This window comes from Felis catus, chromosome C1 (genome assembly GCF_018350175.1).
Source record: "Felis catus isolate Fca126 chromosome C1, F.catus_Fca126_mat1.0, whole genome shotgun sequence".
Classification (NCBI taxonomy): domain Eukaryota; kingdom Metazoa; phylum Chordata; class Mammalia; order Carnivora; family Felidae; genus Felis; species Felis catus.
This window is the reverse complement of record NC_058375.1, coordinates 132,079,719-132,106,199: the sequence shown is the minus strand read 5'-3', so window position 1 is coordinate 132,106,199 and position 26,481 is coordinate 132,079,719. Positions and strand designations below refer to the sequence as shown.

Below are 26,481 nucleotides of genomic sequence, written 5' to 3'. Positions count from 1 at the left end.
TTGAATACGATTTTTCTTTACCTTTTCCAGGCAACATTTAGATCATGAATAGCAAATAGGTTTTACTGCTGTTCTGACTCTAAAAGATTGATAATGGTTTATGGACAGGTTTTTTGAAACAATTCTAAGGTTATGCTGGAGTCAGTGGTTAAGAATATCATGATGGATTAGTGATATCTCGGGGTGGGGGGGACAACAGCAATAGAAATTACTGCATTACTCTTGAGCTCTCTTTTCATTCTATGGTACTTTCAGATGAATGCCTACAATTTAATACTTAAGTACAGAATGCCATACTTTAGACTAAAATTATATGTTATGCATTGACTTTGTCTTGCTAACTAGATTATAAACTCCTTGGTGGCAGGGAATGGTTCTTAAGATTTTCTTATATTTCCTATAATTCCAAGGAAGTGTAAGTCACAGAACAACCTCAACATAGAATTTTCATAAAATACATTCGTAGAAACTATCAAATTTTATGGCACATGGATGTACATTTTATCACCATCATTTTAAAAATGAGCTAAGTTTTGTTTTTGGTTTTGTTTTTGTTTTTGGACTAGTTATGCAGAAATATGGTAGAAGGGAAATAAATAGCACAAAAGGATTCATTGAAAAATCCTGCTCTCCTATTCTAGATTTCCTGTACCTCTTTCTCACCAGAGGCAATGACTGTTAGCTATTATGTAACCTCCCCCAGAAAGAACTCACATAGAGACAAACCTGTCTATATGGGTATACTGATATGTGTATGGAAATATAGTCCTAGATAAATATATTTTACCATGCAAGAAAACACTAGATTTTGTGCCTTTTTTATTGGTAAGCTTTGGAGATTATTTTATATTAGGCAGGATTGTCTCATTCTTTTTCACTCAAGCGTACAACTTCAATGTGTGGATGCATTGTAAGTGATGTCACCAGTCTTGCGATTTTGATTTAAGTTTTTGTCAGTCTTTTGCTAATATATACAAAGCGGCAGCACATGCTTTTGTATAGGACCTTTGTGCATTTGGGCAAATGTATTAATGAAAAAAATTCCAAAATTAAAATTACTGTGGTGAAGAGTTGCTGCACTTTTTATTTGCTGGAATTCATAATATTTCCCTACAGACAGATTGTCCCAGTTTGCAGACTCATCAACATTGGGGATGTTACACCCTTGTTAAATCTATCCTTGTATTATCCAACTTTTTCATCTAAACCAATCTGGTAGAGGAAAAAAAGGTATCAAATTGCCATTTTAGCTTACTTTATATTGAAAGGTATTTTTGATCATCTTATGTTTGTAAGTCATTGATCCATTGTGAATTTTGCACTTGTATTGGTATATTCATCTTTATATTGTTTATTTGTAAGATCCCTTTTGTATTTAAAAAAATGTCCTTTTTTCCAAATAAAATATTTTTTTCTGGTTTACCACTTTGTGTTAAATTTGTGTATGGATTATATTGTTGCAATGTGGAATCAAAAATACTGATGAAATTGAGATCAATTTGTCCTTTCTGTTTTCTGGGTTTGTGTAATGAACATTTCAAGTTTTTGTTATTTTAACATCTATCTTATTCTAGAACATGTGTGTATTTATCATTGTTATTATGAAATGCTTACTTCTTTGATATACTGAGAATATATTTTAATGTAAGGATCAAGTATTAGCTTTATTTTTTTTCTCCAGATGGCTAAGCAATGTTCCTAACATCATCAAACTTGTATTTCCATTATCTTTGCTATTCGAACAGCCAATTTTATATATTAAAACTATATACTATGTAAATGATTATATTTTATATCTATCCTCTTCAGTTGTTGATATCTTGATTGATATTCTGTTAAAAATATCTTGAGTACTCTTATTTCAAAATACTTCTAAACGGTTGGCATTAACAGTTCCTACATCAATTATCCTCTCTTTTTTTGAAGATTCCAATGATATTTGCAATTTTATTTCTTATAGGTTTATAATAATATTCCTATTTTATTGGGATTGTATTAATCTGGGGACAAATCTTCTCCAAAACCAAATTATATCTTTATCCAAGGCTTCTTTTGAAGACTTTTTGAAGTCTTCTTTGAAGACTCTTAATTTTTTTTCATATAAATTCTATACAATTCTGGTGTCGTTTAGCCTAAATACTGTATTTTATGGTGGATTTTTAAATCTATCTTTTCTTCTACTATAGTCTGTTTTTAGGTATGAAATCTATGGACTTTTTGTATAATATTTGAAACTAGCTGTCAAATTTTTTGAATTGTTAGTTTCTTACAGTTCTTAATTCATTTTTATTGATTTTATAATTATATGATTATATTAACTGCATGTAATGATACACTTCTAATTTTATACCTCATTTATTTCTGTTATCTAAATATATTAGATAGTCTTTCCAAAACAATATAAATAATATCATTAGTTTTATTGATGATGTTAAGTCAAAAATTTATAATGTGTCTCCATTTACATTAAATTGATCAGTGAAGTATCCATCATTTTCTATTTTAAGAATATTTTCATCTATAATTAATGTTGATTATGAAATGCATTTATATTAACTATGAAACTTATAATTTGTGTTTTTTTCTTATTTGACCTAATAGTATAGAAACTTATTTATATTTTTCTACAAATGCAAAATCCTTTCACCAATACTTTAATTACTTTAAAATTAAGGTTGAAGCAGACTTCTGACTATATAAAGACTCTTTGACATATGCAGTCTAATATTTTTCATTTCTTTTTCATTTTCCCTACTCATTTTATGAATTGTGGGTATATAGTCTGCTAATAATTAGCATTTATCTTCAGGTACATTTTTAATTCACACTATACCTTAACATTGCATAATCCAGAAAAGATAAATTAGTTAGAAGAAAAATTTAGACCTTCTGGAAAGGAGGAATAATTTATATTAAGAAAAAAAAAAGGTTTACATAGACAGTGGCTTTTGCTTTCTATGTATTTCATATTATTTTTTAAAAGCTGGCTAAACATTAACCATTTTTTCTTTCAAAGTCAATAAAGAATAACATATTTCCATGAAATCTGTATATATTTAGTACCTTAGCTACTAAAATATTTGATAACACTTATGTCCTTTTATGAGAGGGAATATACATATCTAGTTATGAGGAGGAGTTGAGGTCCTAAGCTTATAAATATAAACAGGACATTTTCTCCTGTGGAATAAAATATTTGCTTAAATTTAGGGTTGCAAAAGACTGATAACGTTTTCCAGAATTTAGGATTCTGAAAGGGACTTATATACAAATGTTTGTATAAACTTTTTTTAAGTATTGTAATTAAACTTTCAATTAGTCACAGAATATTTTTTTAATTTTTTAAAAATCTTTATTTTTGAGAGAGAGAGAGAGAGAGAGAGACAGACAGAGCATGAGCAGGGGAGGGGCAGAGAGAGGGGGAGACGGAGAAGCTAAAGCAGGCTCCAGGCTCTGAGCTGTCAGCACAGAGCCCAACTTGGGGCTCAAAGTAATGGACAGTGAGAACATGACCTGAGCCGAAGTCGGAGACTTAACCAACTGAGCCACCTAGGTGCCCCACAGAATATGTTTTTTAAATAGGGTCAGACAATAACTTGAAAGCAAGGAAAATATTACGGCTTTAATGCTAACATCATTTTAACAAGTAGGGCAAGAGCTGTTCAAATGCCTTCATTAAAATAAATTGTCAAACTATCAGCCAATACATTTCTTGCTAATAGCAAGTACTTCTTCTGACTAAAGACAGTGGTGAGTACTCATTATTACAGTGACTTAATTGCAACAATCAAATGGATGATGTTTCTGTTTCCTTAAGGGAGATGCATCAACAAAGCATGGATATGTGATGGAGATATCGATTGTGAAGATCAGTCAGATGAAGATGACTGTGACAGTTTTTTATGTGGACCACCCAAATACCCTTGTGCTAATGACACTTCAGCCTGCTTACAGCCAGAGAAACTCTGCAATGGGAGAAGGGATTGTCCTGATGGGTCTGATGAAGGCGATCTCTGCGGTATTGCATGTTTCACTGATGTGCTTCTCTGTGGATACTAGAAATGTTTAGTCCACTTGCTGATAATTATTATAGTGGCATACCTTCCTTCCATTTATTTCCTTTACATATAACTTTTAGCGTTGAACCCTATCTCTTTTTCAGGGACTATAAATCTATTAAAAGTTTTTTAAAATATGATCAAACATTTCACAAATAAAGCAGAAAAGGTTGGCTTGTATCCAACCAACTTAATTGTATAGTTGAGCTCATTTAGATCTCTGAATGGTTAGTGTTATTTCCACAATTAAACTGATTATTTTTTGTCATTCAGAACAAAAGAACCTTCTTATTACTGACCTATGGGATGCAGTTTACTACCAGCCGATGGATTTATCATACCTTCTAATTCTTACAATAGAAGTGTTAAAAAAGAGGAAAGGGAGAGATTGAGTCATGGAATCAATTGAATATTATTCAAGTTTATAAAATTTTCTCTGAAATTTTTAGTCCTCTTGCAATAGCTTTCTTTGGTATGCTTTATCTAGTTAAAATGATGATTTCAATCTGATAGATAGCTTTTGAACTTTGAAATCACTTTTGACTAGTTGTCTTTTTATACCGACCAGAACATGTAAAGAAAATTACATTTCCTTCTCTGTGGGGAGATCAGACATTTAGCAAGGAGTTTTTCAAAATATGTTTTCTAGTTAATACTGAAGGTGACATCAGTAGAGTAATGAAGAAGAATTTACAGAATGATAACAATAATGAGATGACTGGGGACTGTGAGAAAATGACTTTAGGAAATGATGAAGCTTCCTAATTGAAAATAGAAAAGACAACTACATTTAAGCTTAATGTTATCATATTTTGATCTGAATTAAACATTAGTAGAATAGAGTGATACAGAAAAATTTATTATGTTTTAAATTTATGTGATAAATGTCATTTCTTCCAAAAAGTCTGTGATTCTGTAAAATAATCTTGAAACAGTAAATGCAACAGTCTTCATTCAGTGATGCTAAATTTAAACTAGATGTTTCAACCGCCACCCACACTCCCCCTCCAAAAAAACCCCACTGAGATTAAATAACAAATACAGGGTGACAGATTTAGTTTATCTGTATTTACTTCTTCTCCCAGCGTATTCTCCTTTATGAAGGAGATTGGTGGATTGAAGTATCTCTTGTATTACAAAATGTGAGGTTTGCTCGTGAAGGTTGTAAGAGGAATTCTGAAAGAAGAAAACTATCAATACTCTTAAAACTGAGAATATGTAAATATAGAAGAAGAGAGACTTTAGCAGGTTTAAATTCATTTCTTCAGTTCTTCAATTAACTCACCTAGGGAGGTAACTTAATTTCTGGAAATGTCAGATTCCTCATAACAAAAAGGAGATGATGATATTTATAGGAAGTCATAGTAATAATGCCAGGTGCTCTAAAAGTATTGAAAGAAATTAGTGCTTTTCCCCCTTTTTTCACCCTTCAGGTCAAATGAAGTAAAAAAAAAAAAAAGATGAAGAAGAGAAAATACAGGCATTAAGAAAAATGAGAAGAATATTATGAAAACACAGCCTTATTTTCCTATCCTCTGCTCTCTAAATTAGTATTATAAAAAAGCAATGGAGATTTCTTCTGAATTTATTTCTTTGTCTACTTCAAAACAGAAAATTAATTCTTGCTTTTAAGTCACTATATTCATCAACTTAGGAATCTTGCTCAAACATTTCAAAAGATTACAGGAGTGAAAGGGTTTACAATAAAGTTGGGTGTGGACGTATCAAAGAAGATAAAAAAGACATTTCTATCCTGCTTATAGCACTATGGCATAATGAAGTCATATACTCTCCCCTTCATGAGGTGAAGTTGGAGGAAAGTTAGGGAATTGAAAAAAAAATCAAATGATGCTCAAAGGATTGAATTGCTTTATATGGTCCTCCTTTCCCTATCTTCTTTTACATGTACCTTTGTATTATAGCTCAGTATATGTATCCTTATAGGCAATATTGGTACCTGTAGAGAAATGGCACCTTGGTCTCTTATTTTCAAGGCCCATGACTATCAGTTGTAGGGTAGATCCTGTCTAGCTGGACAGGGTTTTTGGTTTATGAGTTTTGTATCATAATGAGCATAATGGACATTTACCCAGTGGACATAAGAAAATATACCCAGTGATTTAACTTTAAATAATAGGCATGGGTTGACTAGTAGCTAGGGAATGTATTTTTTGAGAGAGATACCCAAAGCTGAAAGAGTTGTGTGTGTGTGTGTGTGTGTGTGTGTGTTTTGTTTTGTTTTTTACCATTTGGTATAGATGATGAAAATGTAGGTTTTTCCTCTTCATGTCTATTCCTTCCAAATAGTTGTATTCATAAAAGCTATTTTTTGTTTGTTTTTAAAGTTTGTTTGTTTGTTTGTTTGTTTGTTTAGAACATGGGAGGGGCAGAGAGAAAGGGAGAGAGAGAGAGAGAATCCTAGAAGGGCTTGAATTCAGAAAAGGTGAGATCATGACCTGAGCCTAAATCAAGAGTCAGATGTTTAACCAGCTGAGCCATCCAGGTGCCCCTCAAAAAAAGCTGTTTTTCTTTTAATCCTCCCATACCCCGTCCCCTGTTAAAGAGGAAATAGGAGTGATTCGTGCCTGTTCCTCAATACATGTAAAATTTGTACAAAAATATCTTGCATGAAAATGACTTGGTAATCTATAGACTTAATACTTGGGTAATTGCCTGAAATGGAAAAATCCTATCCTTTGGGTAGCAACGTGTTTTTTCCTTTGTTTTGTTTCCTCCAAATAAATCTGATTTATAAAGCAAATGATAACAAACAAACAAACAAAACAGAAAAGGAGCACTCAGTAAAATAAGTCTCCTAATCCTAGTGAAGAGATTATTTTCTCAGGGAGATTTTCAAATGACTTCAAGGGGAAAGGTATATGCATTTAGAAAGCAAATGAGAAAAAGCTTGAATCATTCAAGAACAAAGTTAACTGTTGATCCTTGCTATAAAGATATGTCAAAGATGAACCAAGCTGGGCACTAGTTGAAGTGATAAGGCTGGATTTTATTCAGCACTAACTATTGCAATGGGGAAGAATATTCAGCGTGAACTGAAATCACTGAAACAAAAGACTAGAGGCATTTTGAAGGCTGGAGTCTGCTAAGGGAAAGGCACCTGGGAGGCGGTAAGGTGGTTGGTCCCTGTGACTGAGTCATCTGGTTTTGTTAATTGGTGCTTATCCCAGAGGAGAAATACATTTCTCAGATCTTTGACTTGAGACAGTGGTACAAGTCAGAACAAGGTGCACACAACTGGGAACAAGAGTGAGAGAGTTATCTGCTTGAATGTTTGCATTTCAAAGATATTTCTCAGGTCCTTAAGAAGACAGTTCTGGTGGTGGAAGATTTGCATCTTAAAGGTGAAGAAAAAGGACTTATCCTCACAAGCCTTCTAAAGTAACTGTTCTAAAATGGGGTTCAGGGACCTATCTGCCTACCACCAGGTTTTGTCTGGAACAAAAAGTAAACTCTCCTGGCAGCATAGAGCTTCCTTAAGCAGGCACTTTAAGCAGGGCTGGAGTCCTGCTAGGGAGGCTGCCTGAGTTGTTAGAAACTATGCTAGTGTTTTTTGGAGTCTCTTCTTCTGTGGCTGGAGGGGTATGGTTGGGGAGGAAAGTAGAATTGAAATTATTTGTACTAAGGGACTGCAGTTTTTATAAGCCATTGTTGAAGACTAGTCGAACAGGGGGCCTCTGAAGAAACTGACTAGAGTTAGGTCAACGAGAAATTCTTTTTTAGGTAATAAAAAATGTGAAAGAAAGTTGGAGGATTTGATGACAGGTTTAGGGTGAAGGAGGAATTAACAAGGGACTAGCCAAACAAATATATTTATATATTTATTATATTTATATATTCAATTTTAGATTTATAATTTAGATTTATTATAATATATATAATACATTTATATATTCAATTTTAGATTTCAATGTAAATTTTATTTTTTTTTAAATCTATGACTTAATTCCACACATAGCATCAGAAAGAGACATTTCAGTACTACAAGAACAGTCATATTGGAAATAAACTACAAGAATTGTAACAATTGTTTCTCACCTGCTGGGTATGATGACTTTTCTTTGCCATAATTCTCTTGAAAAAGAATGTCAGTTGAACAAAAATGGGGCAAATACTTTAAAATGACTATTGTTTTGAAATGATTACGATTGTAGATGAACAAACATATTTGGAGGAGCTAAATGAATCTATTTTTTTCTTCTAAAATAATACTAAACTTGAGTTCTTAGCAAAAATAGTTAATATAATCATCTTCCTTTTCTTATTACTGTAACCTTTTATGGTGGCAAATAGTATGAAGAACAGTTGATCCATATAGAACTTTAGAAAATGCAGAAAATATTTTTAAAGTGTTATATTTAAGCTCAATTTTTGAACTAGATACATTTTCATAGACAGCTGGAAACATTTGAGGTATATAAGTAAATGTTACTGCAGTTTGCCAGTCAGTGAACAACATTCTCTTTCAGCATATCTCCAAAAACAACTAATTAAATAGCCTTTGAAAACTGCTTAAAATATTTTTAAAGCAAAGGAAGGCAAAGTTTCTTTTAACCTTATTCCTGTGCACCTAATAATACATAGGGATAGGTAATAGTATGGTTGAAAAAACAATTATGTGCGATTTTCATCAAGGACATAATTACATCATCTTGAAATTTTCCCAACGGGACAAGAACTGGCTCAATGTTGGGACAGCTGTGTGCTGCCTCATTTTTTTTGATAATTCAACAAATATTAATATGCTAATATTTGTCCTAGGCACTGTGCTGTTAGATATACAAGGCTAAATAGAACAGAGATTTTGTATGCCTTCATGGAGTTTACAATTTCATAATGTAATAGAATCTGAAATACATCTAATGCAATTCTCAGTTATAAGTACTATAAAAAAAAATGGTCTCTCTCTTTATAAACCGATCATATTATCCATGTAATAAATACTAGTTGCTCATTATTTCACTCAAAATATCAAGTCTACTTTTTTGTGTGTATGTATATTATTTACTATGCTTTCATGGCCTCTTTGAAATAATCATAATACCCAATATATAGGGTAGAACGGATAATTAAATAAATGGCTTTAACCAGTAAAGAGCAAACTAACCCATCCTGCATTATCATTATGGATCAGACTATAGATGTAGAAATATATATATATATATATATATATATATATATATACACACACACATATATGTATATTACATTGTATTATATGTATATATTACACATATATGTGTATGCCTGTTTATAAGCACTGAGATAAGTCTAAGTTTCAGATCAATGTATGTCCTTTGGGGAGACCTTAGCAACTGGTTTGGTGTAACTGTTGAAAGTCTCAGAATAATCTTTCCAGTAATAATAGAAAGAAACATTGAACACACTTTACATCTGTGGGGTAAAACAAAGTGTACTCTATAGTTTTATAGAAATGAAAACCTTCCATTCCCAGTTCTTATCATATAGGATTTGGTTATTCGATGAAATATTTTATTATGCTTACCCCAATCCCTGAAAAAAAAAAAAATCCAGGCAGCTTTTCTCTATTCATGTATAATATCCTTGCTGTAATTCCAGCCTTAGAGAATGGAGTTCAATGATTAGTATTTAATTGAGCAAAACAATTGATAATGCTCTGTAATCTGTTCCCCTCCTTTTATAGATGAATGTTCACTAAACAATGGAGGCTGTAGCAATCATTGTTCTGTTGTGCCTGGAAGAGGAATTGTCTGTTCCTGCCCTGAAGGACTTCGACTAAGCAAAGACAATAAAACGTGTGAAATTATAGATTATTGTAGCAATCATCTGAAGTGCAGTCAAGTGTGTGAGCAGCACAAGCACACAGTCAAGTGCTCATGCTATGAAGGGTGGAAGCTGGATGTGGATGGTGAAAGTTGCACAAGTGTTGGTAAGTAGATGTGTGTTTCATTAGGCTGAAGAATACCAAGTGCTTTTCTGATTTTTGTGAGTTGTGTATCTTGCTATATTTTAGAACAGATCTTGAGAAAATAATCCAAAACACCTTTAGCGAATTAACAAAGGATTCAACTGATTTTAAATAAGGCATTTAAGTATAGTAATATGTCATTTTAGATATACTCCAAAATCTTCTGAACAGAGTATATTACTGTAGTCCTTATAATTACAGTCCATCAGATTGTTTACTTCCTTTCTGAAATACTACTTCCATCATCATTCTCCCTAAAGGCTTGTTTTTGTACTGTCCAAAATATTTACTTTTATTTCTCTTCGCAAGATTTTAGAACCCTCCAGAAGTCTGGTCCTGGCCCATACTTCCAATTTCCTCTTCTCTTAAAATCAACTTTGTCCTCTGGCTGTGTTCATCTTCTAAGTGTCCATTTAGAACGTTCTGCTGATCTGTAGGTCTGATTCCACCGTGGGAAAAATAAGCAGAGACTCTGGAACCTGATTTTTGAACTTTAATCCTACAGCTGTCATTCATTATGTTTGTGACCCTGGTCAGGCTACATAAAACTGCTTGAGCCTCACTTTTCTAATCTTTCAAGTATCTGTGGCCACGATAACAATGTCTCCATTATAGCATGTTGCAACAATAACCTGGAGTACTTGCCACTGTGCCCCAACACCCATTAGGTACTTAATGAATGACAGCTTTTCTCTATCTTCTCCAGAGACTTAGCTGAGTGTGGAACATTGAGAGTCCGTGGAGAGAATTGAAGGGGCCCATGAATGTTGTTGGAGAAAATATTACACCTTTATTTTCTTTAATGTCCCATTGAAAGTTAACACTAATTATTAGCAACAACTATGTGTCTCCATTTGAAGTAATAGGCATTCACATCACGGTAAAGTTGTTGCTGATATCTCAAAATATCATATATGTTCAGGCTTTGGAAACCACTGTTACTTTAACAATGAGAATCATTAGACCCACTGTTCAATCTGTTACCAAATACATTAATAAAAAGCAGGTATATTACTACATCCAAAAGTGTTTTTTTGTTTAATATTGGTAACTGCTTTTCAATATACAGTATTTGATTCCTATATCTATGTATACTTTTTTTTTTTTACTTTTTTCTTACAGTTTTTGTCCTTTTTAAAACTTTCTGATAACTGGTACACAGGCTTCATCAGACTGCTAAGAACCTATACATCATAAGCTTTTTTCAGTTTGTTCCTTCCACTTAGATTGTACCTCCCCCTCTTAATCTCTAAAATTCCTAGATATTCTTTTTTTTTACCGTTTATTTATTTTTGAAAGATAGACAGAGTGAAAGTGGGGGAGGGGCAGAGATAGAGAGAAACACAGAATCTGAAATAGTCTACAGGCTCTGAGCTGTCAGCACAGAGCCCAACACAAGCCTCCAACGCACAAACTATGAGTTCAAGACCAGAGCTGAAGTCAGACGCTTAACCAACTGAGCCACCTAGGTGTCTCAAATTCCTGGATATTCTTTAAGACTTGTAAGCCGAACTTCTTTAAGGGAATATTCTTTCAAATGTGTTTGTTCTCTATTTCTCCTTTCTATGTCTAGAATATATTGTCCATGAAAACATGTGTCCACATTTTTAATTTGCTGCTTTGTATTTCCATCTATCTTCTATTCTTTATCTCTCTGATGAAATGAGCATCTTGAAGTCAAAAATCAAGTTATAGATTTTTCTTTTATGTTTTACATTATATTCAGTCCATTTCTAGAAAAATAGTATGCAATCAGAAGCATTATATTTTTTGCGGAGAATGTTAAGTTGCTTCATCCTTTTATATCAAATGCTGTTTTGTGGTTGTTTCTTCTGGCTGTTAAAAATGCCTAGAGGCAAAAGTTTAGCAGACATTTATGTGACTTTCTCCTTTAAGAATCTTGTACAAAGTAATTGGCATGAGAGGCTTCAAAAATAATAACAATTTGTTGTAATGATAATAGTCATTTTATTTATGAACATGTTTTGATTGGGGAAATAGTAGACCAAATTTTACCTCAGATATATTTATAATCCTATTTTACATGAGAATTGCCCCATAACTGGTTTTTGGATACAGATGACAAAATTGTTGACTTATTTTACTGCTTTTGTGTTCTATGAAATCAATAAAAACTCATGTTCAATATTAAAATAATTCAACATTTGAAAATAAGTGACCAGGTACAAAGTAATTCTCCTAATGTAATTGGCTCCTTCTGTTCTCAGATCAGAAAGAGACTCTAACAGTACTATGTCAGCTCTCACTGCTAAGATTGCTGTATTTCACACCTGCTTTGTTTATTATAATTTAAGTGGGAAGCAAAGGTATATTTTACTTTTTAAAGATAATATGGAGCTTTCTTACATGGAGAATTTAACCTGATCATAATTTATACCTTCCTGAAACATATAGTATACCAAATAGCATTGTCAGCATTTATATTATTACAGACAATACAAGTTTTGTTAGCTATTGAAGATTATTTTTTATTTAAACCAGTTTTCTTATATAAAAAAGGATTTTTTCTGTATTTTATTGACTTCCTTTCTTTTTTAAAAACTTTTAGTACATTCAGAGTTCAATAAAAATGAATTAACCATTAACCATTGGACTTTGAAAATAAAATTTCTTTTTCCTTGCTCTTCTTTTGTTACTTTTTCCCATCATTTTTGAGTTGAGTCCCTGCTTTTAAAATGTGTTCTTTCTATTGAATGCAATACCTGTGATTATTCTTCTTGACATTTTAAAAGTAAAGAATAATAGTATTCTTTATGCTTCAAATTAGAGCCATGACTCCCCAACATTTTTTCTCTTGAATCTTCTGTAGTTTTTTTTTCATACTTTCTTATATATCTCAACTCCTTTCTTCCTAAATTCTTTACAATATGTCTTTTGCTGAATTGCTGAACTGATTCTGTTTTCTTGAAGTTCATTCCTAACATCTTGTTAGTTAAATATAAAGATTTCCATAAATACTGTTTTTATGATCCTGAGTTTTCATTTAATATATCTGCAAATCTAATTTTTCTTGGGCATTTCAGTACTTTATTTTACCAATTCCTTTTTAATATGTGATGTATTAATCACCTTTCTCATGAAGTATTGGTTTCTTTATACTAGGAACAACCAGAATATTGCTGCTGATTTCGTTCTTTTTTTTTTTAATTTCTAGTTTCTTTTCTGTTAGGTAGACAAGTTGCAAATTTGCAGCATACTTCTAGTTACATTGGAAAGAATATTAAAGCATTCCTTCTTATTTTCTCTTAGCCTGAATTAGGTTAGATTTCCCCACCAAATTTTTTCTTGGTTCTTATTCTCTTATATTTCCATTCTTAGATTTTAAAAAAATATATTTAATGCAGAAACCAGTTAAAAGGTTTTTCAGGCAAAAGATGGTAACCTCCACTAAGAAAGAAAACAACAGCTTCAAGATGTTTTTTTTAAATTTTTATTTTATTTAAGTTTATTGATTTATTTTGAAAGAGAGAGAAAGAAAGAGAAAGAAATAGTGTTCAAGCAGGGGAGGGAGGGAGGGAGGGAGGGAGAGAGACAGACGGGGAGAGAGAGAGAGAGAGAGAGAGAGAGAGAGGGAGGGAAAGAGGGAGAAAGAGAGTATCCCAGGATCCACACTGTTAGTGTGAGCCCAGTGTGGGGCTTGGACTCAGAAACCACGAGATCATGACCTGAGCGGAAATCAGGTGTCAGGGACACTTCACCAATGGAGAAGTGAGCAAAAATAAGAAGCAAAAAATACTTTTCCAAGTATATATTGCCTTGGGTGTAATGAATTTTTTTGTATGCTTATCTTCTCTCATCCAACAAATTACTAGCTCTTCAGAATAGGATAAATTTTTATACGTGCTATATATTTTCCTTAAATTTCTAAGAACAAGAGAGATTTTTTTTAAATAAATATGTGTTTTCTTATCAAATTTTTGTTAACCAAACCATAAAATATTTTGTGGAAATTACATCAGATGCCAGAATAGAATATTGTGTATTCTTTAGAAAAAAAATTATTTTTCAATTCAATTTACATCCTTTTTTATGAAAGGAGATTATGGATGTAATCCACAGTTTTACAAACATAAAGCTGCATAAATGTGGTGATCTCCTGTTGGTGCACTGTGCCCACTACTGAAACCTTAATTCTTTTTTTTTTTTCAACGTTTATTTATTTTTGGGACAGAGAGAGACAGAGCATGAACGGGCGAGGGGCAGAGAGAGAGGGAGACACAGAATCGGAAACAGGCTCCAGGCTCCGAGCCATCAGCCCAGAGCCTGACGCGGGGCTCGAACTCACGGACCGTGAGATCGTGACCTGGCTGAAGTCGGACACTTAACCGACTGCGCCACCCAGGCGCCCCTGAAACCTTAGTTCTCATCTACCCCTAAATGATCTGTTGGAGATCTTCCTTTACCACCTCAGATCTGATAACTGTGGCATTTATATTTCCAGCTACTGTTTTTCCTACTGTCCTGTTCTGTTTCATCAGATATCACAAAGTCACCTTAAAATGAGTTGGCTGAAATGTACTCTTTCCCTTGTCTTTCATTTATCCATTGTCCTGTCAGTGGTTCCAGTTTTCTTCTGGTTCAGGGCTCACAACCTGAACTTACCTTTGACTTCCCAGTTCTTTGCTGGCCCCTTTCCCCATGTCCTAATTTTTTCTACACAATATCTTCCGGACACAGTCCTCCGATTGGTAGCATTTGTACCACCATCCCAGCCAGGAGTTAAAGATGTTGTAATGATGATAGCAGTCTTCTCTCTGGCCTCTTTGTTGTCATCTTCTGTTTCTTTAGTTTGTAAGAAGAATATTAAAACTTGAAGGGATGAGGTATTTTTCTTGAAAAGAGAGAGGGAAATCCAAATCTGGAAGATGAGAATTAATGGAAAGAGGTCAGAAGTATAGTGAAGAATAAGAAGTGAAAGAAAGAAGAATGAAGTAATGATAAGCAGATGGCTACCTTGTGGAATAATGGTAAATAAAAGTGAAGAGATCAAGGGAATGAAGCTGGTTTATAATTTGGCGATCCACTTCTTTATTTTAGTACAATGACACTTTTACGTATCAGTCTCTATTCATGATTTTAAGTAACTCTCAATTATTTACAGAAAGAAGGTTCAATTCTTCAGTCTCCTATTTAGAGCCTTCTTCATTTTCATTTATTTTCTCTCTCCAACCTAATCTTTCATTATCCTCCAATGTGGGTTTCCATTCCAAGCACCATATTATTGTTTTCATCATTAGTAATGGTAGTAAATAGTGACCAAGAATGTATAAAGTACTTTCACATGTATCGCTTTATTTTACTATCTCTTTCATATACTCTGCTCATTATCATCTGTGACCTTTCAGGATGACAAATTCTTCTTCATGATTTCCTGCTAGTTTATGAAATTCCATATTGGATTATTCACTACAGTTTTTTTTTATTTTCTCAAAAAGGAAATAATAATTTAATAAACTAACTGAAATCTGAAAAGTAGAGGCACTTGGAGAAGTTATCAAGATCCAGAGGTCAAATAGAGATAATTTGAATATTTACACTTTGATTTCTTATTGGAAAACTGCTTTATTATAGTCAAGTGTAATCAACTGTAAATATTCGTCAATTGTATTCTCAACAGAAAATGACTATATTAAATACAATAATTTGAAAAGCCTTTGGGAATTTTTAACCAAGTAGTCAAGGTAACAGTCACTGTTCAGAGTAAACAAGAAATGTTTTGGGGGCACATGGTTGGCTCAGTTAGTGGAGCCTGCAGATGTTGATCTCAGGGTTGTGAGTTCAAGCTCCACTCTGGGTGTAGAAATTAGTTAAAAATAAAATGTTTTTAAAAATTCAAAAAAAATGTATGTTTTCAATCACCTTTCATTTTATGAAATCTTTCCAACATATTGAGAATAACATATTCACAGCTAATATTTTAGGATACTGAAATGTTTTCAGTTTTTTTCAGGTTGTTTATGATATAAATCATTTTGTAAAGTTGACGAAACATTAGATCACTCTGAAGCCCTCTGTTCATCCATTCTTTCATCCCCTGAGAACACTACTTATGTGAAATGGGGTACCTGTTCTGTCATAGTTTGTGTTCTTAAACAACATGTAATATATTTCTTTTTCTTTATAACAAATGGATTAAAATATAATTTATATACCATAAAATTCATTCTTTTAAAGTACACAATTCTGTGGTTGGTAGTATATTCACACAGTAGTGTAACCATTACCACTATGGAATTTAGAATAAAATATTCTAAATATTTTAATCCCTCCTTTAAACAAACCCCATATGTATTTAAAATCACTCTCACTCAAACCCTACTTCACCCCTGGCAACCTCAAAATCTGTTTTCTGTCTCTATAGATTTGCCTAGTCTGGACATTTCATACCAGTGGAATAATACACCATGTGGTCTTTTGTGCCTGGCTTCTTTCATGTGGCATAATGTTTTCAGGGTTCATTCATGTTTTACCATACATTACATTTACTTTTGTCGCTGAATAATATATTTATGGTATTAATATACCATTTTGTTTTTCCATTCATCAGGATATGAGCATTTGAATTGTTTTTATTCTTTGATTATATGAATACTATGAATATTCATAGCTTTTGTGCAGACATGCATTTTCATTTCTCCTGTGTATAGAACTAAGAGTGGAATTGTTGGGTCATATGGTAGGTCATTGTTTAACATTTTGAGCAACTGCCAAAGTGTTTTCCAAAGTGACTGCTTCATTTTAGAACTGCCAGGAGTGCATGAGGGCTCCAATTTCTACACAATCTTGCCATCAGTCAATATTGTTCATCTTTGTTATTATAGTCATCCTAGGGGGTGTGAAGGGGTATTTTGCTGTGCTTGTTTTGTGTTTCCCTGATGACTAATGGTGTTGAGCATCTTTTCATGTGCCTTTTGATCATTTTTATAGGCTTTTGAGTGAAATGCCTATTCAGAGTCTTTGCCTAATCTAAGGTCACTAAGTATCCCTCTGTTAGTTGTATCATTTTAGATCTTATATTTAGGTCTATAATACATTTTAATTTTTCTAAATGGTGTGAGGTTCCAACTTCATTCTTTGGAATGTGGAAATCCAGCTCCCCCAGCACATCTTGTTGAAAGGTCCATTCTTCCGTTGAACAGAACTCTGGAGATTGGGCTTTTGGGGGAGCTTCAAATCCATCTTTCCCCTCTGGGAACTTCTAGACTGTTTGTTTTTAAGTCTACTATGAAACTAAGGAAAGGGGGTTGGGATTGGTACATGTTGAAACACCACATAATTTGCAATTTGTACTGATATTCAGCAGTTTTTCTTTTTAAAAAATTGTTTTAATGTTTATTTTGAGAGAGAGAGATCGTGAGCGGGTGAGGGGCAGAGAGAGAGGGAGACACAGAATCTGAAGCAGTCTCCAGGCTCTAAGCTGTCAGCACAGAGCCCAACAGGAGGCTCAAACTCACGAACAGTGAAATCATGACCTGAGCAAAGTCAGATGCTTAACCAACTGAGCCACCCAGGTGGCCCAGCAGTTTTTCTTAAATAAACACCCATTGGATTGTTATTAGATTTTGGTTAATTTCTAGAGTTCAGAAAAAAAAGATGATTTTAACCATTTTTCCAGTGTTTTCACTGTTGTTATGAAGGAGAGGATTTGGGGATCCTTACATTACCATTCAGGAACTGATTCTCTATTTCATTAATTTAAATTGTTAATGTGTTTTAATCTATTCATTTGTTGCCATCATATCTTTATTTCAGAATTCTTTATTGAGGTCTTATTGGGCAAGAAATTGTTCAGTAATTATTTTTAGTGTTAAAACATATGAAGAGCTTAGCAGTCTTTATAATTGATTTTTAACTTAATTCCATTGTGCTCAGAGTGGGTGTCCATTATTAGGTTGATTATTTGCTATTTCTTTTTTTTTAAAAATTTTTTTTCAACGTTTATTTATTTATAGGACAGAGAGAGACAGAGCATGAAAGGGGGAGGGGCAGAGAGAGAGGGAGACAGAATCAGAAACAGGCTCCAGGCTCTGAGCCATCAGCCCAGCCCAGAGCCTGACGCGGGGCTCGAACTCCCAGACCACGAGATCGTGACCTGGCTGAAGTCGGACGCTTAACCGACTGCGCCACCCAGGCGCCCCGATTATTTGCTATTTCTTGAGACTTACTTTAGAGACTAGTATATGACCGTTTTGTTGCATTCCATGTATGCTTAAAGAGAATATATCTTCTGTTTTGATATACAGCTTTCTATACATTTCTGGTAGAGTGAGCTTTTTGTTTATTTTGTTGTTTAAATCATCTGTGTTATTATTTTTCATATTGGTTTTTGTGTAGGAATTGTGGTTAAATATATCACAATATGATTATGGATTTATCAATTTCTCTATTTGATTTTGTTTTATATGTATTTTAGCCTATATTATTAAGGCACACACCATTTTAAGAGTTTTATTTTATCTGTTATTTTTCTTATCATATAATAGAGAACTTTTTATTTCTACAAAAGCTATTTCCTTAAAGTGTATTTTGGTTAATATTAATATTGCTTCATTAATAATGAAATTAATAATTCAAGACTCTTTACAAATGAAACTTTAGATCATGTATCACCAAAAGTACTCTTTTATTTTAAAAATCAAGACAACAAGGGTCGCCTGGGTGGCTCAGTTGGTTAAGCATCTGATTCTTGATTTTGGCTCAGGTCATGATCTCATGGTTTGTGAGTTGAAGGCCCATGTCAGGCTCTGTGCTGATGTGCAGAGCCTGCTTGGGATTCTCTTTCTCCCTCTCTCTCTCTGCCTCTCCCCTGCTTGTGGGCTTTAGTGCTTTTCTTTATTTGTAGCAGAGGCAAGTGGAGAATCCAGGTCTTCTGTTGTAGAATTCCTTTATAAATTCCGTTGTAACAAATAAGTCAGTAGTTTTGGGTTCAGGAGAAAGTATTTTCTCAAATAGAGCATGAAAATAAGAGCAGTTAATGATCTCTTAAATATGGCCATAGTGGAAATACCAGTTCTTTTGAAGGGAAGAAACACAGTATCTAGTATTTGTCATACTGAAATTCTTTGCTTAATGTATATGTCATGGCCAAACAATTTTTATTTATTTGTGAGTGTTTCTAAAAAGTAGGAAGTATTAATTCCATCTATTACTAGTTTGAATTTTTATTATTAAAAATCTTAGTAGAAAATCTATGTGCTAAAAATTTATATCAAAACAAAATGAAGTGAAAGTTTTCTCCCCACTTCTGAACCCCAGTCTCCAATTTCCATGGCAGAGGTAACAGCATTCCCTCTTTAAGACAACAAGATATATTCTATGCTTCACCTTCATGTAGGTCTAGAAAAATATTTTTTTAATTTAAATGGTAGCATCGATTTTGCATTGTTTATATCTTCCTGTTTCAAATTACAAAATATTTGGAATTATTCAGCAGCTGTACATCTATATCAATCACATTAATATATGTGGCCCCATTATCATATAGCATATGACTGTACCATAAGTTATTTTGCCAGCTATCTATTGGTAAACATTTCTGTTGTTTCTAGTATTTTGCTACTACAAATAATATTGGAGAGCATTTCCTTAGCCATCTGCCATTTTTAAATAGGCAAAACTATATCTTTGGAGTAATTCCTTACAAACAGACTTAGTTGGTCAAGGTGTGTGTGTGTGTGTGTGTGTGTGTGTGTGTGTGTGTGTGTGTATGTACATGCATATAGATGTATCTCTTGTGATGGCTGTTGCCTAGTGGCTCTCTATATGGTTATAACAAGTTATACTTCCATTATCAATACATCAGAATGTCTTTTGCCTACATTTTAATCAATATAGGGTCTTCACCAACATTTTAATGATTTAAAATTCATTTATCATTTTATGAGAGAAATTAGTTTAAAATTTAGACGTTGTTCAGATTTTCCTTTCTCTGAATTATCTGTTTAATACATTTTGTCTCTTACTTGAGTATTTTATAATCGATAAATGGGAGCTCATATGTCTTAAAGAATTTAGTCATTTATTATATTGCATATGTTCAGTGAGGTTTGTCATTTGTCTTTTGGCTTTTTTACATTATTTTTCTCCTACAATTTTTAATGTATATTAAACACCATTCTTGGGGCGCCTGGGTGGCTCAGTCGGTTAAGCGGCTGACTTCGGCTCAGGTCACAATCTCACGGTCCATGAGTTCGAGCCCCGCGTGGGGCTCTGGGCTGATGGCTCAGAGCCTGGAGCCTGCTTCAGATTCTGTGTCTCCCTCTCTCTCTGGCCCTCCCCCCGTCCATGCTCTGTCTCTCTCTGTCTCAAAAATAAATAAAAACATTAAAAAAATTTTAATAAACACCATTCTTTTCTTTATTTCTTCTATGATTTTTGCCAAATGTACAAAGGCCATTTTCATTCGAGAGTCTAAAAATAATTATTCTATGTTTACTTCCAAGGCTTTCATAGTGCCATTTATTATATCAAAATTATTAAGCTATCTAGATATTTTTGTATTAAATCAAAATCTTCCAACTTCATTTCTTCTCCAGGTACCCTAAAACTACCATATTTCTCAGCTCTCAAGTTAGATATGGGTCAGTACCAAAATATTTTTTATTGATATAATAATATATCTTAATATTTGTTGAAGTTAATCATTATTATATATTTACCCTAGAGTTGTCCTGGTGAGTCACACTTTTTTAATGTAAACTTTAGAAGTATCTAGTATTATTTTTAAAGAAAAGTATTTGTCCTTTTTTTTCATCACAGGAAATTTATAAATTATTTCAGGCAGAAGCAAGATCTTTGGGACATTATTTTTTTGTTTGTTTCCTTTTGTTTCTATCTAATAATACTGTATATCTTTCCATTTTTTGAAGTCTTTATTTCTTTCATTAGTGTTTTAAAATTTCTTCATATAATATTTATATATTTCTTAATAATTCCATTCCTAGATTCCTTATCTTTTTAAATATTTTTTTCTGTTTATTCATTTTTTTGAGAGAGAAACAGAGTATGAGTGGGGGAGGTACAGAGAGAGAGAGAGAGAGAGATACAGAATCTGAATCAGGCTCCAGGCTCTGAGCTGTCAGCACAGAGCCTCGCACGGGGCTCAAACCCATGAATCTCAAGATCATGACCTGAGCTGAAGTGAGACACTCAACCAAATGAGCCACCCAGGCGCTCCTCCTTATCTTTGTTCGTTATTATTGCCAGTGTGCATTTGTTCTTTTTTTTTTTTTCCTATTATGTCTTCTCAGTAGCTGTAGGAAGGTTAGCAATTTTTGTCTAAAAATATGTAATCAGTTCTTCCCCACCCTTTGCCTCTGGCATCCACTGTTCTATCTCTATTGTTTCACCTTTTCCAAAATTTCATTGAAATGGAATGATAGTGTCTATAAACTTTTGAACCTGGCTCCTTTCACTTCATGTATTGCATGCCTGTTTGATTCTCCATTCAGACCTTCTTCATGAATCTTTATGGTGTCAATGGGTTCAGAAAAGTTTCTGAGGCCAGAGTGTTATTCTCATCCTTTTTTTCCCAAAAAGTGATTATGGGATCTGCCCTTTAGTTTTGCTACCTCCTTTGAAAATTGTGCTCTGCCAGCATTATATATGTATGTATGTATGTATATATGTATGTATATATATATACACACATATATATATATATACGTATATATATACACACATATATATACACATATATATACACATACATTATACATGTATGTGTATATATATATATACACACACATGCACACACACACACACACACACATACACACACACACACAGCTATAGGCATCATCTCTCAGAAACTGTCCATACTTTGAATGTATTCAGCATTCTTCTAATGTTGTGGTGTTTTGGTAACATGACTTCCAGTGTTAGTGAAGGTGGAACTTGCATTTCTTTTTCTTTTTTTTTTTTTTTTTTGATTTTTCTAGTGTGATTTTCTAAGGAAGAGGCAGCACATCATTGCTTTGCAATTTTGAAACTCCATGTCCTTTAAAAGCTATTAAATATAAATGTCTCTAGCAAGTGGCTGCTGCGCCTCTAATTTACTACTTGACTAAAGGCAAACTATAAGCCAAAGGATGGGGAAGCTCTTCAGAGCTGAAATATCACTAGCTTCAGCACATGCTAAGAAATATCCAACTGTTTTTGCATATTATCATTCCAACCTTTTCTCTTACACAGTATCTCTTTTGCTTATTCCTTTGAGTAATCTTTGAAATTTAATATTATAATAAAGATTTATTAAGATATTGAGCATCTGCACTTTTAATGATCAATTATCCTGATAAGTCAGTATGGTGTATATTTTATAAATTAAAAAGTATTGAGGATCAGAGTGTTTAAGTAAACTTCTCAAACTTACACAGTGAGTCAGTAAACAGCTCTGTTTTCAACCCTTATTTTTTGACTCCAAATCTATTTTTTTTCAACTACTTCACACTTACCTCCACATTTGCATTCACTTGATGATTATGAGCTTTTTAAAAAAAAATTCATATACATTATTTAATTGGATTCTGATAACAGTGTAAGTTAAATTGGAAGGAGGTTGTCATTAACTCCATTCTGCAGGTAAAGACAATTTCTGAAAAAAATAAAGACTTTTTTAAGGCGAGCAGTTATTTCATAGCCAGAGCAGATTCATACAAGGGATCCTGATCCAAAATTAGGTAGTCTCCCTTTTAAATAACTGTACATCCAAATGAACCATTTTCTTTATTTAGAAAATTCTAAATTCTGGATTTAAAATTTTGTGAGCATTTGTTCTATCGGGAGCTCTTTGGCACTAGTTATTTAATATATGTTTGATATTTTTATCAGTTGGCTACTATCACAGTAATGTTTTGTAAGAAACGCCATAATACTGTGCAATAAATAACCACGATACCTATAAGATCACAACAGTATACGTAATTACTGCTCACAAGTTCTCAGGCTACTGGCTGGTTTTTGTGGTCTTGAACAGGCTTGCTTATACTATGCAGTCAGCTGCAGGTTAAAGTAGGTGGCTCTGTGGATCATGGCAGGGCTCTCTCCCATGCTAGCCATCAGCTAGTTTCTTAAGATGGAGTCTGTTCCACTTGTATTCATTCAAAACACGTTCATTTAATGTTCTAGGTAGAGCTTTCTAAAAAAATAGATTCATGTCCAGTGGAAAAAAATGGCCAGTGAATTCCCTAAACCAAGGATATGACAGCCAGCCTCGGTTAGCTCTGTTCTAAATCTAAGACCTGGTATGTATCATGTCTTCCCTGGTGCTAGGTATTAGGGACATCATAATGAACAAGGCAAACAAGATCTTTGTTTCAATAAAGCATTTAAGCCAGTGAAGAAGGTAGATGAAAAACAAATAGTGATTTTAAATATATTTCAAAGAGAATTAATAGGCTATGGAGATATAAAATAATAAAAAAGGGCCTTTATTGGGCACCTGGATGGGTCAGTCAGTTAAGCTTCTGACTCTTGGTTTTCAGCTCAAGTCATGATCTCGTGGTTCCTGACTTTGAGCTCCACATTGGTCTCTGTGCTCACAGCACTTGCTGGGAATTCTCTCTCTCCCTCTCTCTGCCCTTCCCCTGCTCATTCGTGTGTGTGTGTGTGTGTGTGTGTGTGCGCGCGCGCGCGCGCTCTCTCCCTTTCTCTCTCTCTAAAAATAAATAAATATAATTTTTCTAATGGTCTTTACTAGGAAATTGATCAGGATACACCTCTCTGAGGAATGAAAATTAATAAGAACAGTAAACCTGGTTGCAGTGGACAAAAACCCAGCCCAAACTGAGTGAATAGTTACCTGCATTGGATTATATATCCAAAGCATGGGAAATATATAGGGAGTATAAAGGGAGGAACTTGTCTTAGGGAGAATTCCAACTGTGGACACAGTATCACCACAGGTCATTGTTGCTTCGTTCTTTGTGGCTCTTTTCTGTTTTAAAACAATATCACAAGTACACTTACACAAACTGCAAGGGTGTAGACACTGGCAATACTAGAGTTAGCGATCTGTGACCTTGAAAGAAAAGACACTCTTCACCCTCAGCTTGAAATCTTTTCTAGAAGTTTATAGACTCATTAGCCTAATTTAGATTTCACATCCGCCTCTTGAGCCAGATGATTACAGTAGCTTACATTCAGAGGATGTGCCTAGACTTAAATTAGGAAAACATATTGCCCTAAAGGAAAGCCCAAAGGAATTGTATTAAATGGAAATGGGGGCAAATCTTTGTAAGCCTGGGTCCCTCCCTCAAAATATGTATTTATAAAGCAAAATTCATGTCTAACTCATATTAGTATGCCCAGCAGTAATTATACAGGACTTGATACATTTCCAAAAGGATAGCATAATTTTAGTACATTTCAGACTGTGGAGGAAGCCATCATCTCTCCTCTTATGGAGAATACTCCCTAACTATACATAAGCATGTAACTCTTACAGAATCCTCTTTTATTGGATATATTTCCTTTGTGGATCTGTAGGCATGTGATGGGCTAAGAGTAGCAGAACTAGTTTTGCCAACTCTTAGCACTTCCTATGTTGATGTTTCTGAGGTTTGGACGGTCACCTGAAGCTCCACTAAAATGGAAAACCCTTATTTTTGTCTTGAAATTACAATAATTCTTATATTCATTAATCAGAATCAGGTGTATGGAAATCTAAGGAATAAAAACGTATTTATACTTTATTTTAATGAATACGTGTAAACCTAAATTTTTCAAGTTTCTTTTAAATGTTGGATTAAAAGAAATTGCTCCTTTAATAACAGAGAATTATATAATAAATTATGGTTTTAAATAATTGGATTTGACCTCAGGTATTTTATTCTACTTATGAAAGCATATAAATATTTTTATAAGTCTATTAAAAATAAATTTATTTTCAGATCCTTTTGAAGCATTCATCATCTTTTCTATTCGCCATGAGATCAGAAGAATTGATCTGCATAAAAGAGACTACAGTCTACTTGTTCCTGGGTTGAGAAACACAATAGCGCTTGATTTTCACTTCAATCAAAGTTTACTGTATTGGACAGATGTTGTAGAAGACAGAATATATCGGGGCAAACTTTCTGAAAGTGGAGGTAATTTTTTAGTGAGAATTCCAAAACAATATTCTGTAATCTGAAGGGATTTTGATTAATCTTTGCACGTTGGTTCTCTATCTCCTGCCTCATGTATGTAAAACGATAGATGTCAAGTACATGTGTGAAAATATGTTGAGGGAGGGGAATAAATGGCAAAAGCCTGTGCTATGCATACCATTTTCAAATTATGAGCTTTTCCATGGGCATTGGTGAAAAAATTTGCTTATAAGAAATAACTACTGCCTTCCACACACTAGTAGATACATTTTGAGAGTTGAAATGTTTTGTTTTATTTAAAAAAAAGTTTTATTTTATTTTATTTATTTTATTTTTATTTATTTATTTAAATATTTTATTTTATTTTACTGTCAGCAAGATTTAAACAAGCACTGAATTGGTACGAAGACCACTAATATGAACTAAATGTTTTTTGTCATAATTTGACTTATCTCTTTTGGCTAATGTAGGCTTAAGTAGCGAGGCTATGAGATAAATATATGTAATAATCTTTTTGAAAATGTTGGATCTGTGTAGCATTCCAAACCCCAGGTGTTTCTATCAAAATATAAATTTCTCCTTAAATCACCTTTACAATTTTGGAAAAATGGTAATAACACAATATAATTATCATATGTGAATTTATGTCCTGTCACATATTGCAAGAGACTGATTTCAAGTGATGGATTTAGATCTTTGAGCTTAGATTGTTAACTGTTACAAAAATTAAAATATATAACAAAAACACCAGCAATGTCATAAACTATGAAGAGTTGTCCTATTAGAAAAAGTGTTTTTTTTAAATAATTACTTTAATTACAAAAGAAATTTAGAAGTGAGTAAGTAAGGATATTGGTGGGCATTATCAAATTGCTTATTTGTATTTAGACCTCACTAATGTCTTCTTCTGTTATTTGTAAACATGCTATGTCTTGTAAGTCTTTTGGGCCAGGGAGGAGTGGGGAATATGATTTGGGACTTATCTTTGTTAAGGGTAAGTGCAGTAAAAGCTCTTATCTATCATGCTTCAGAAGAAGGTGGGTGCTGACAAGCTATACTGCATATTGTCCCAGGTAGACTTGATCCTCTTTATTCTACGCCTAAAGATCAATGCTGAAACTAAATTGTAGTGATAATAACTAGCGCATCATTATTCCCCAAACCCGTGTTCTATTTCAAAAATCAGAAACAAGAAATAACGTTTTGAACCCTAAATGTTGTTCGCCTCAGAGTTTTTTAAAAATTCTTTTTCACTGCCACTGAAAAGACTTAAGAAATTAAAATTTTCTGGTAGGAAGGTCCAGTAATTCTAAATTTGGAGCCTTCTTAGTTTCCTTTGTGCCTT

At 33.4% G+C, this 26,481-nt stretch overlaps 1 protein-coding gene across 1 annotated transcript in view; it reads left to right on the top strand.

Moving 5' to 3' along the window:
* LRP1B (LDL receptor related protein 1B) overlaps positions 1 to 26,481 on the top strand; it is a 1,940,511-nt gene that overhangs the window by 1,285,868 nt on the left and 628,162 nt on the right. Inside the window, exons 24-26 of the mRNA XM_023259298.2 lie at positions 3,818 to 4,018; positions 9,742 to 9,987; positions 24,939 to 25,136. Of these exons, the coding sequence (XP_023115066.2) occupies positions 3,818 to 4,018; positions 9,742 to 9,987; positions 24,939 to 25,136 (645 nt within the window). The remainder of the gene's footprint in view (positions 1 to 3,817; positions 4,019 to 9,741; positions 9,988 to 24,938; positions 25,137 to 26,481) is intronic.